Source organism: Zophobas morio, unplaced genomic scaffold (assembly GCF_036711695.1).
Source record: "Zophobas morio isolate AGI-343-1 ecotype UQ-CSIRO unplaced genomic scaffold, CSIRO_AGI_Zmor_V1 ptg000040l, whole genome shotgun sequence".
NCBI lineage: Eukaryota > Metazoa > Arthropoda > Insecta > Coleoptera > Tenebrionidae > Zophobas > Zophobas morio.
In genome coordinates this window covers 5,525,872-5,538,996 of record NW_026972145.1, presented here as the reverse complement: position 1 = coordinate 5,538,996, position 13,125 = coordinate 5,525,872, and the positions used below count along the sequence as shown (strand labels likewise).

General features: G+C 36.4%; 4 protein-coding genes across 7 annotated transcripts in view; 3 read left to right on the top strand and 1 right to left on the bottom strand.

Moving 5' to 3' along the window:
• The window catches only part of LOC135140709 (unconventional myosin-XVIIIa), a 95,864-nt gene extending 95,331 nt beyond the window's left edge, over positions 1-533 (top strand). For all 4 annotated transcript variants that reach the window (XM_064071363.1, XM_064071364.1, XM_064071365.1 and 1 more), the window contains one exon: positions 5-533. In XM_064071363.1, the coding sequence (XP_063927433.1) occupies positions 5-140 (136 nt within the window). In that variant the 3' untranslated portion in view covers positions 141-533. The remainder of the gene's footprint in view (positions 1-4) is intronic.
• A 4,473-nt stretch (positions 534-5,006) lies between these two features.
• On the top strand, positions 5,007-8,190 carry Coro (Coronin). The gene is made up of 7 exons (XM_064071121.1): positions 5,007-5,534; positions 5,616-5,813; positions 6,025-6,310; positions 6,360-6,524; positions 6,690-7,072; positions 7,121-7,372; positions 7,424-8,190. The coding sequence occupies exons 2-7, from the start codon at positions 5,616-5,618 to the stop codon at positions 7,604-7,606; spliced, it is 1,467 nt and encodes a 488-aa protein (XP_063927191.1). The 5' UTR covers positions 5,007-5,534; the 3' UTR covers positions 7,607-8,190.
• Positions 8,191-8,393: 203 nt separating this feature from the next.
• Positions 8,394-9,977, top strand: LOC135140528 (zinc finger protein 64-like). Its single transcript, XM_064071117.1, has 2 exons — positions 8,394-8,469; positions 8,522-9,977. The coding sequence occupies exon 2, from the start codon at positions 8,532-8,534 to the stop codon at positions 9,921-9,923; it is 1,392 nt and encodes a 463-aa protein (XP_063927187.1). The 5' UTR covers positions 8,394-8,469; positions 8,522-8,531; the 3' UTR covers positions 9,924-9,977.
• A 588-nt stretch (positions 9,978-10,565) lies between these two features.
• On the bottom strand, positions 10,566-12,150 carry LOC135140419 (zinc finger Y-chromosomal protein-like). The gene is made up of 2 exons (XM_064070951.1): positions 12,077-12,150; positions 10,566-12,013 (listed from the first exon to the last, which is right to left on the bottom strand). The coding sequence occupies exon 2, from the start codon at positions 11,919-11,921 to the stop codon at positions 10,683-10,685; it is 1,239 nt and encodes a 412-aa protein (XP_063927021.1). The 5' UTR covers positions 11,922-12,013; positions 12,077-12,150; the 3' UTR covers positions 10,566-10,682.
• Positions 12,151-13,125: the final 975 nt, after the last annotated feature.

Genomic DNA, 13,125 nt, shown 5'->3' with positions numbered 1-13,125 from the left:
GCAGCGAACAAGATACGTACAGTTCCGACGAGTCGGTGAGCACTTTCCTGGCAAACAATCGGTCGTTGACGAACGACTTGAAGACGACGAGTCGATCGAGTACGGCCAGTACTCTGGGGAAGGAGTCGTCGTATGCCTGAGTGGCGGCGAACGTCTGTCGAACTCTGTCGATGACGTTCTGCAGACAAGAGGATGATGTCGCTTCTGACTACGTTTAGCATGTTGACGGTCGGATTTTTATTGTGATAAGACTGAGATGATTTTGACAAGTTTTTACACTATCGTATGTACTTAGCAAGTATAATCAAAATGTTGACGCAATCAAAACTCCTTCGAAGGGGCCAGGTTCATTTTATCGGTTTTTTTTTTCTGTTCATGAGTTGTAATTATTTGTGTATAGGCGATTTTTGGGCAACAAGTCGTTGATTTATTCTTTATAGACGTGTACTTTGTATATACGCTTCACATGTTTATAGTAACCAGTCAATGTATTATAGCAATTGGAACGTAATGTGTAAATTTTATAAAAGTAGTGTCTGAAATGTTAATTCTGGGCTGGGGCCACTGGGGATCCTGTAAAACTACATCCCTTTTAAACATGTCCTATTTCTATACCGAAAGAGCTTCCAAAAAAATAAAACGATTGTATGGAAGCCAAGATCTAATTCCAGGACGTCATGTGTTTGTGTTAGTCACAGTGTCGATGATTATTCGTTAGAAACTGGAAAAATCCTGATTTTCAGGATCATATTCCAACATTAAAACAACTGTACCATAGATTAATATAGATGCGACATACAGTCTGATTTTGCAAAACCACCCTTATTGACAATGGAGTCCTCAACAATTTTTGTGGTTGTTTTCAATACACTGTATGATATTAACAGTGAGAAAAAAAAATGAAAAATTAAAATAATCGAAAATTTGAAAAATTGAGAAATCTAATAATCGAAAAATCGTAAAACCGAAACATTGAAAAATCCAAACATCGAAGAACTGAAAATCGAAAAATGAAACATCAGAAAATCGAAAAAATGTAAAATTCAAAAATCTAAAATTTAAAAAGTCGGATAACTGAAAAATCGAAACATCGAAAAACCGAGAAATCGAAAAATCAAAAGATCAAGAAATCATGGAGTCGAAAAGTCGAAGAATTGAGAAACCGAAATAGGCCAAAATCGAAAAATCGAAAAGTTAAAAATTGAACGATTTATAAATTGACAATCAAAATATCGGAAAATCCAAATCTCGATAAATCGAGAAATCAAAAAACTTAAAATTCGAAAAATTGAAAAATTGAGAGATTGAACGATCAAAGAACGAGAAATCGAAAAGTGATGAAGTCGAAAAATTGAAAAATAGAGAAATCGACAAACAAAAAGTTAAAAGTTGAAAAATTGGAAAAGCGGAAAAATAAAAAAACGAAAAAATGGAAAACTGGAAAAAATGAGAAACCGAAATAGGCCAAAATAAAAAATTGAAAAACTGATAAATCGAAAACGTGAACAATCAAATCTCGATAAATCGGGAATGAAAAATTAACAAATCGAAAAATTGAAAAACAGAACATCTAAAACCAGGAAATCGAAAAATCGAAAGACTTAGAAATATTGAAAAACTAAAATATCAAAAGATTGAACAATCTAAAATTTAAAAATCCAAAAATTGAAAAATCGAAAAAGTAAAACACATCGAAAAATCCAGAAGTCAAAAATAGAAAAGTCGAAGAATTGAAATATTGAAAAATCCTAAAACTGAACAGGAAAATCGAAACACTCGAAGGTCAAGAAATGGGAAAATCAAAACATCGATTAATTGAAAAATCCAAAAATTGAGAGTTTATAAAAGTCAAATTTGAAAAATTAAAAAATCGAAAATTTGACAAAATGACATGTGAAGAACAGAAAATCTAAAACTGCGAATTCGAAAGATTAAGAAATCGAAACATCTGAAAAATTCGAAAACTTGAAAAATTGAAATATCGAAGAACTGAAATGAAAAATCGAGAAATTGAAAAATCTAAAACTATAAAAATTAAAAAATCTAAAATTTAAAAATCCAAAAATTGAAAAATCGAAAAAGTAAAAAAATCGACACATCGAAAAATCCAGGAGTCAAAAATCGAAAAGTCGAAGAATCAAAATGTTGAAAAATCCCAAAACTGAGATATCGAAAAACTGAAAAATGAAAGTAAAACTAAAAAATGGAAAAACCTGAAAAATCCGAAAACTGAAATATCCACAAACTGAGAACCTAAAAAGTCAAAAAATTGAGCAATCGAAAAATCCATAAAGTGAAGTCGAAAAATCGAAACCTTACAAAAACTAAAAAATGAAAAATCAAAAACCTGAAAAATCGAAAAATTAAAGAATTGAACGGGAATATCGAAACCCTCGAAAGTCAAGAAATGGGAAAATCAAAACATCGATTAATTGAAAAATCGAAAAATTAACAGTTTATAAATGTCAAATTTGAAAAATTGAAAAATCGAAAATTTGAAAAAACGACAATTGAAAAACAGAAAATCTAAAACCGGAAAGTCGAAAAATCGAAAGATTAAGAAATCGAAACATTTGAAAAATTGAAATATGGAAGAGCTAAAATGAAAAATCGAGAAATAGAAAAATCTAAAATTTTAAATATTGAAAAATTAAAATACAAAAAAATTGAGAAATCTAAAATTTAAAAATCGAAAAAGTAAAAAGTCGACACTTCGAAAAATCCAGAAGTCAAAAATGGAAAAGTCGAAGAACAGAAATATTGAGAAATCCCAAAACTGAAATATCGAAAAACTGAAAAATGAAACAAAAACTGACGAATCGAAAAACTGAAAAATCCCAAAACTGAAATATCCAAAAACTGAGAATCTAAAGAATCGAAAAATTGAAAAATCAAAAATCTGCAAAATCGTAAGATCGAAAAATTGAATAATAAGTAAACTGAAAAATCCTAAAACTGAAATGTCTAAAAACCGAGAAATTAAAAAAATTGAAAAATTGAGAAATCGAAAAATCAAAAAAGTGAATTTGAAAAATCGAAACCTGAAAAAATAGAAAAATTGAAGAACCAAAAAACCCGAAAAATCAATTAATTGAAAAATCGACAAATAAAGAGTTTATAAAAGTCAAAAATTGAAAAATCGAAATATTTAAAAATCGTAAAATTGAAGAGAAAAACTGAAAGCCGAGAAATTGAAAAATTGAGAAATTAAAAATTAAATAATAAATAGGAGTAAACTGAAAAGTCCCCAAACTAAAATTTCGAAAAACTGAGAATTCGAAAGTTAAAACAGCAAGAAATTATAGGTTAGGATATGTATCAGATCACGGATCGTGGCTTATAAATCAAATCGTTTCCGAACGCTTAGAGTCCACATTGGCCTGAGTGCGCTCTGGTCTGTAGATCAAACAAGTAAGCAGCTTGTAATATTATGGTAAATCTAGTGTCAATTTGTCGAAACTAAAACGCGTCGTTAAAAATATTATTCCATTTTTTCTAGTTAATTTTATTCCTAGTTAGAAACGAACACTGTTGCCAACATAAGTCGAGGTGTCCTCAACCGTTATTTAATTTAAACAATGACGCTTCTCTATGTTCTCTGACTGTACTGTGTGTTGCATAATTTGCAAATATCACCTAATGAATTATGTAGGGACTTTTTTATAAAGTAACTAGATTTGACATTTGTATCATTAGGACCTCCAGAATGCCATCATAACAACAAAAAAACTTGCTGCCAATAAGTTACCATGTTTTTTTTTAGATAGATATTTTTCCCGATTAATCGATTCAGAAAATCGTCAAAGTGTAATAAAGCGATTCCTTGAATCGATCTTATGAGCATCATTAAACACACAACAACAGGCAAGATCAAGAATGGAAAGCTGTTCTCATGCAACATTTCACTTTACTTACCTTGTTTTATTAAGTCCTGGTCAAAATTTTCGTCGATTTGGACTATAAACGAAGACAAAACACTTCACATATGGTACAAGAACAAGTAGCGACTAATTTTATTTCTGTATAAGATCCACCTTTCATTCAGAGCAGATAAAATTAATCACCAAAATTGAGGCGGGTGGGTGGGCGGGGTTTAGTTTAATTTTTTCCTAGAGAGTTTTAAGGACAAGCATTTTTCGATTTTTAGCCACTTCCATTTCTCAATTTATCCATTTTCCGACTTCCCGTTCTTTTGAAGTTTCGATTTCGCGATTTTTCAATTTTTCGATTTCACATCAACAAGTCGAAAAATCAAAAACTGAAAAGTGGAAAAATATGATTTAAAAATACTTTTGCGTGCGATAGCACATCGAACAATTGATGGAAAAATTAGTTAAACTATTTTCTCAACAACGGTTTAACAGATTCGCCGAAGATTCTAATAAGGTATAACTTATTATGTAATAATGTTGCTATTAATTAACAGTTTCAAGAGTAGTCATCAGAATGAAGAAGGGGTGGGTGGGCGTATCTATTCCTTGCCCATAAAAGACTCTCCAGGAAAAAGTTAAAATTACCACCACCCACCCGGTTTGTCATTATTTTTCTTCTGAAATAAGAAATAAATCTTATAGCAAATATTACAACAAAAAAATTACGATTAGAACTTTTTTTTTACTTTTTTTACAGCGTAGGTACTATTAATTCCCACTTTCACTCTATAGAAGAAAAAACAATTAGCCCCGCCCACCCACCCCGCCTCTATTTTAGTGATTAATTTTATCTGCTCTGAATAAAAGGTGGAACTTGTACTGTACAGACATAAAATTTGTCGTTAGGATGAGAAGAGGGCGGGTGGGTGGGGTTTTAGTACTTGCACTTGGAAAACACCGTTTAATTTCAAAAAAATATGTGCTTTATTTGTCTAGAATTTGTAATAATCGAGAAAAAACTAAACCCGTTAAAATGCATTACGAGAAAACATGAGTGTATTGTGTGTTGTATAACTCGAGTTTGTGTGTCTAATTCTAGGACGCAATCTTCCAGTTCGTGACGGTGTATAATTATTTGTTGGAAGATCCGAGGTTTGCGAGACCACGTCGCACTATACACCACAAAATACGGAATGCCGTGTGAAAGTTATCAAAATTTATACACGAAAGTAAAACGACGAATCGAAAACTGAGTCAAAAGTGGCGGATTGTTTTTACAAGGGTCGCAACTTTAGTGGATAAAACAGACGAAAATTCCCCAAAACTTCGCGATACCGACCGCTTCTAAATTCGTGACCGGCCACCCACGTACGTATTTTTCAAGCAAAAAAATGCCGCCGACGACCGCCGCCGAGTTTTTGCGTTTTTCGTCTTCCTCCCGTGCGTACGTATCAATTGGCAAAAACTGCTGACATTTCGGGGGCAGATGTCGCTCGTGTCGATTTTGACGTTTCAAAATTTTCGCATAACCAAATAAGGGATTTCTGTCTTATTTCGTGAACTAGATATGTGGTGCATCTAGATAAGATCAAAACGGCTCGATCTTATGCACTAACCGATGTAAATAGTTCGTTCGAACGGTAGCAATAAAACGAAACGAAGGTGAGTACTTCTCTCCGCCTATACGATTTGACGTTTTTAGGTTATGTTTGGCCTGCGATAACCGCTTTCACCGAATTTCAGATGTCTTTCCGCGTCGTCCGCAGCTCAAAGTTCCGTCACGTGTACGGCCAAGCCCTGAAAAGGGAGCAGTGCTACGACAACATCAGGGTGAGCAAGAGTTCGTGGGACGCCACTTTCTGTGCGGTCAACCCCAAGTTCCTTGCCATTATCGTGGAGAGCGCCGGCGGGGGCGCCTTCATCGTGTTGCCCCACAACAAGGTACGCAGCCGAGGCCAGTAATTCACGAAACCCAGCTGGAATTCACTGCGTGAATCGTGCAAAGTGCGTGAATCATTCCGGTCAAAAAGTGCACCGATCTATAAATAGCCCGCACTTATTTTTAAGCAAAATGCGTCTATATCGAGCTTTTGACGCGCTGCCAACGCGCTGCAATTTCGCGCTATGGCCGAATATATATTTATTTTTTCAGGTGGGGCGCTTGGCCGCCGACCACCCGCTCGTGGGCGGACACAAGGGGCCCGTGCTGGACATCGCGTGGTGCCCCCACAACGACAATGTTATCGCGAGCGGCTCGGAGGACTGCGTCGTCAAAGTCTGGCACATACCTGACGGGGGCCTCATCAAGACCCTGACCGAGCCAGTCGTCGACTTGGTCTGCCACCAGAGGCGGGTCGGCTTGGTTTTGTGGCACCCGACGGCGCTGAACGTGTTACTGACGGCGGGCAGCGACAACCAAGTGGTCATTTGGAACGTCGGTGAGTTTGAGGTTAGATTGGTCTCGGGGGGTTCTAAAATGTGCGACAGGGACGGGTGAGGCTCTGGTCAAACTCGACTGCCATCCGGACATCGTGTACAGTGCCTGCTTTAACTGGGACGGCTCGCAGCTCCTCACCACCTGCAAAGACAAGAAAATTAGGATGATCAACCCCAGGACCGGGGAAGTCGAATCTGAGGCCATTTGCCACGAAGGTAAAACGACTAAGACGAATAATTTGTGTGAAAAGTGAGGTTAGTTTGACGACTTGTCTAATAATCAGTTGCCACTTGATTTGTGTAAAAATATAAAGTGAGGTTAGATTAACGTAACATGTTCCAATTTCTACAAACAATTAGTTTTTAATTTATATTTTTTAGGTTCGAAAGCCACGCGTGCTATCTTCCTCCGACACGGCCTCGTTTTCACGACAGGCTTCTCCAAAATGTCGGAACGCCAATACAGTCTTCGAACTCCAGACGCACTCAACGAGCCAATCGTTATGGTGGAACTCGATACTTCGAACGGTGTCATGTTTCCACTGTACGACCCCGACACCAACTTAGTTTACTTGTGCGGAAAGGGCGATTCGGTTATTCGTTACTTTGAAATAACCGCCGAACCACCATTCGTCCACTACATTAACACATTTCAAACCCCAGATCCACAACGAGGGATAGGTATGATGCCCAAAAGGGGCTGCGATGTCACGTCCTGCGAAATCTCCAGGTTTTATAGGCTAAACAATTCGGGCTTGTGTCAAGTAAGCCGACTCTTTCGGAGATGCAGCAATCTCACACTACATTTTTAGGTTATAACGATGACCGTCCCCCGAAAGTCTGAGTTGTTCCAGGAGGATCTTTACCCCGATACTTTAGGCGACAGCTCGGCGTTGACAGCAGAAGAGTGGATCGAGGGTAAAGACGCCGAACCCATTCTGATTTCGCTGAAAGACGGCTACAAACCACCTGAATCGAAAGCCACCATTTCAGTCACGAAAAGAAACATCCTGGATAAAGGTTCGTCGAAAGGGTCGAAAACTCAGAATCAGACGCAAGTTTCTGTGAGTATTTTTCGGAAAGTTTGGGTTGTGTTTTAAAAAATTGTGGTGTAGGATAAAACGTTGCAAGAGTTCGCTGACGAAATCAGGAAGTTGAAAGCGATGATTGTTAAGCACGAGAACAGGATCAGGGCGCTGGAGGCCGAAGTGGCGCTGAGTAAAGCGAACGCGGACGAAGATGGGTCCGGCGGAGACGGGCTGAACACAGGGCATACCTTAGGAGAGGACGAAGTATAATACAAACAAGCACAAAAGTTGCCTTATCATTTCTACACGAGTGCTCAAATTGTTTGCAATTTTCGCTTCTTTTTTGATACATTATCTAAGTATAATATATTTATTTTATCATTTTTATTTAATTAGTATGTCATTTTTTATCACCCCAAAGTGCTCTTTAATATTATCTATGATTGTTAAATGCCTAGATGTAGAGGATATAATATTTTGATGAAACGTTAGTTATATTTATATAGTTTATAATGATTATTCAGGGAGTTGTCGACTAGCGCTTTCGACTTTTTACATGACAATAATTATGACAGACTTCGATTTTTTTAGGGATTTTGTACATAACCGTTCGTTCTGCGTGAAATATTGTAGGTTTAATCGCTAATTAAAGACATTTTATGTGTAAATATTCTCTGATGGTGGCAACTTAGTGACCGAAACGTCTTACTCGATAACTCTCTCATTGTGAAGTTTGTGTGTTCCATGTATAACAACGAATAATGTAAATAAATGTATAAATATGTAATGCATTTGCAACAGAGAAACTAATAATTGTTTTATTAGTATTTTTACAAATACATTTTAAAGTTTTATTCGGTTTGTTTATTGCAAAGGAGACCCCACACATTTATTTCTCTTTGGGGGTGTTTCAGAATTAACTAAGTGTCACCCTTATAGTTATAGTCACCCCCTAGAATCTAGAATTCTTGCGCAATGTAGGCAACACACAATACAACTATGCATTGACAGCACAATGACAACCAATGTATATCAAGTTGCATAACCTCCAAACACCATTTCGCTCAACTTAGGTTATATTTCAAAACACAACCAATTTGTTCAAATTCATTACCTTGCCACCACACTACGAAGTAACAAATCGACTCACTTCGCCCCGAAAGCGACACTAACACCTGCTTTTAGCCAAACCGGGATGTCATCACTGGACTACTCCGAAGCGCTTTGCACCCATGACAGGAACGTCCACCGCTGCAAAGCCTGTCCATACTTTACAACTTCGTTCTTCCTCATGCTCAACCACCTCAAACTCCACAAGTCTCTGACAACCCCCTTCAACTGCGAAAGCAGCCAAATCGAAAGCTACACTTGCAACGACTGCAACTCCCAAACAGAACTCACAGTCCTTTTGAAACTGCACGTCGCTAGATACCACAACGTTAAAACCGAAGACCGAAATTCACCAAACTTGAACTTCACCATCCACAAATACGTGTGCGAAAGGTGCAACTTTGAGACAAATTTCGCCCTCAAGTGGTTCCAGCACATTTTAACTTGTTCAGCGGACAAACAAACAGTTCAAAATGAGAGTGTCACAGAGGTTGTTTTTTGCCACTATTGTGATAAGTGCGACTTCAGGTCCAAGTACAAGCACTGTCTCCGACGCCACAAATACTTGAAGCATTTAAACGACGACGAAATCGCTTGGTTTCACTGCCTGAAGTGTCCGTACAAGTGTAAACGAATTTGTAACTTACGAGCGCACGTCGATCGTAAGCACGAAGGTAAAAAGTGCGCGAAAACGCAATCAAGCGTCTTGAAAAATATCAAATGGTATGATTGTGAAAAGTGTCCGTATAAAGCTAAACACAAATCGACTTTAAAAAGTCACATAAACGCACGACATTTGGACGAGGAAGACGTTAAATGGCACGAGTGTGACCGGTGTCCTTTTAAAAGTAAACACAAATCGTCGTTGATCACCCACGTGAATCACAACCATTTGGATAAAGAGGACATCAAGTGGTATGAATGCAAAAAGTGTCCCTATAAAGCTAAGTTAAAAACGACGCTTAAATACCACGTGAGTGCGCAACACCTAGACGAACAAGACATCGAGTGGTACAAATGTGAAAAGTGTCCGTTTAAAACCAAGAAGAAGAGTTATTTGAAGAGACACGTGAACGTGCGGCACTTGGACGAAAAGAACGCTAAGTGGTACGAATGCGTCAGTTGTCCGTACAAAACTAAGGACAGTTTGAATTTGAGGAGACACATAAACGCGCATCATTTGGAACAACAGAACGTTAAGTGGTACAAGTGCAAAAATTGTTCGTTCAAGAGTAAACAGAATTCGAATTTAAAACAACACGTGAAGTTTCACCATTTGGATGAGAAGGAGATTGAGTGGTACGAGTGTGACAAGTGCACTTTTAAAACTAAGAAGAAAAGTTATTTGAAAAGTCATATAAATGTGCGGCATTTGGGCGAAGCTGATGTTAAATGGTACGAATGCAAAAGGTGTTCGTTCAAAAGTAAATACAACTCGTCGTTACATAATCACATAAGTAAGCATTGTTCGAAGTAGGAGGAGTTTGTGGGTTGTTCTTTAATAAATGAATAAAATTATTAAATTGATTTGTGGCGTGTATTGTGTGTTGCATACATTCTAAGTTTTTGAGGTTATGTTTAATCTTCGTTTTCTTGAAAATTTAAACAAACTAGTCTGGTATTTCCACCCTTTACAGTTTAAGTGAATAAATTGTCTGTGTACGTTCTAACTGAAGCCTTCACCAATAAAAACCTGTATGGAAGACAATTTCGTAAGTGGTTGCGTGTATTGTGTGTTGCATATTTCCATGCTGAGTTTACAGTATAGAAATCAATTGATATCTATACTGTGCTAAATTTTTGTGGTTAAGTTGACGATAATGCCGTTCGAAAATAGGGAAAAATAAACTTAATTTTTCCGTTTTACCATTACAATATTATTAATGATGTGTATTATGTGTTTCATATATAAATCGCTGATGAGTTTTTGAGGTTATGTGTAAATCAAATTGTTATGATTTATATCTATCAACGTTACACAAGCACTTTAATGCACTGAAGCTCTAATTATTTCTTGCCAAAGTAGGACAATAATCGATTTTTTGTAATTTTTTGAGGTTATAATACATAACCTTAAAATTTAGAGTTATATATGCAACACATAAGACACGGCACTAACAATAATTAACAAGATTTATTATTAATTTTATACAGCACTGATACCACGTGCTACACTATTGGTTTTTTATCGAGACTCTTTGTCCAAATGCCAGAGATTCATGTGTTTCTTTAAAGACTAGGGGTAATTAGTTTTGTAATCACACTTTTCACAATCAAACCACTTGACATCGTCTGCGTTCAAATGCCGCCCATTCGTGCGATGTCTCTGTAAAACCTTCTCATATGTTGTTTGAAACGGACATTCTGTGCACTGATACCACGTAATTCTTTTTCCATTCAAATGCTGGGTTTTCACGTGCCTCCTCAAAGTCGAACGATCTCTAGTCTTGTAAGGACACTGTTGGCATTTGTACCACTTGCCCTCCTTTTTGTCCAAATGGCAAACGACCACATGTCGAGGCAAAGATTGGATGGATTTAGATCTAAACGGGCACTGTTTGCATTCGTACCATTTCGCGTCTTGGTCGTCCAGATGCCGCGAGTTAATGTGTCTTTTCAAACCGTCTTTGCTTTTGCTCTTGAACGGACACTCACTGCACTGGTTCCACTTGATTTCATTCTCGTCCAAATGCCAATGAATGATATGCTCCTTTAAACAACGAGGGTGTTTGGTTTTAAATTGGCACTTTTTACAATCATACCATCTGATCTCATTTTGTTTCAAATGGTGGCTTATCACGTTCCAATTTTCTCTACTATTGTATGAGCACTGTTTATGTTTGTAACATTTGGTGTTCTGGTCGTCCAGATGCCGTGCGTTCATGTGTTTGGTTAAAGATAACTTACGATTAGATTTAAATAGACACTGTTTGCATTCGTACCATTTCGTGTCCTGGTCGCTAAGATGCCATGAGTTAATGTGACTCTGCAAACTGTCTTTGTCTTTGCTCGTGAAAGTACAGTCACTGCAGTGGTGCCACGTAATTTCATCTTTACCCAAATGCAGCGTATTTATGTGTCTATTTAAACACGAGCGGTATTGGGTTTTATATTGGCAATTTTCACAACCGTACCATTTGCTGATTTTTGTTTCACACTGACGCCGCTGTTGCTCTGTTGCATGCGTAACAGTTTTGTGCTCTTTTAAAGAATGGTCATGTTGATGACGTAAATATTTAAGCGAAAAATGCGTTTCAAAGCCGCACTTTCCGCAAACGTATTTTTGATTATTGTGTGGTACAACTAAATCGTCGTTGTTTTCTTGTTTGATTCCATGACGGTCTTTAACGTGTAGTTTGAAAAGCAACGTTAGTTCGGTTTGAAAGTGGCAGTTTTTGCAATGGTAAGAATCAAGGGGGTTTTCACAGTTAAAAGGTAGCAAAGGCGACTGATGACGGCGAATGTGGTTCATCATCAGAAAAAACAAACAATGTATGGGCAAATTTTACAACTGTCAACTTTTACTATGCAGACTTCGGTTGTTCCCAAGTTTCCATTTCAACTAGTCTGAAATTCATGCGTCAATGTTATATTAAAAGATTGTTCCAAAAATTAATCTTCAATACGTACCTGCGAAAAATTCTACTTTTCCGTTTGTTGATGATGTTTGATGTGAACAGAAATAGTTAGGTTATGAATACGTGGTACCATAGATTAATATAGATGCGACATACAATCTGATTTTGCAAAAATCTACAACACTACAACTTGTCGCCTGAGAACTTGTTTGATCTACAGACCAGAGCGCGCTCAGGCCAATGTCGACTCTAAGCATTCAAAAGCGATTTGGTTGGTTTGGACTATAATTTCTGCGGGAAATAGTTGTTTCGTCGGTTTTTTTAACGACTAGGTGAATATTTTTGGTACATATTTAGATGATTTTACATATTTTGTTTAACTAAGAATTAATTCTTTATTTGTGTTTTATACTAGCAAAACGTCTTAAACTAAGAATATTGTTGAAATCGTAATAACCCAATGGATTTTTTTCGGGAAAATGTTTTGGAAACACTGTGTTCTATTTTGTATGAATTTTTAAATGTTTTTAGTGACAATTTTTGTGGTTGTTTTCAATACATTGTATGATATTAACAGTGAGAAAAAAAAATGAAAAATTAAAATAATCGAAAATTTGAAAAATCGAGAAATCTAATAATCGAAAAATCGAAACCTTAAAAAATCGTAAAACCGAAGCATTGAAAAATCGAAATAGCGAAGAACTGAAAATCGAAAAATGAAACATCAGAAAATCGAAAAAATGTAAAATTCAAAAATCTAAAATTTAAAAATCAAATAACGAAAAATTGAGAAATCGAAACTCCCAAATTTAAAAAGTCGGATAACTGAAAAATCGAAACATCGAAAAACTGGAAAATCGAAAAACCGAGAAATCGAAAAATCAAAAGATCAAGAAATCATGGAGTCGAAAAGTCGAAGAATTGAGAAACCGAAATAGGTCAAAATTGAAAAATCGAAAAGTTAAAAATTGAACGATTTATAAATTGACAATCAAAATATCGGAAAATCCAAATCTCGATAAATCGAGAAATCAAAAAACTTAAAATTCGAAAAATTGAAAAATTGAGAGATTGAATGATCAAAAGAACGAGAAATCGAAA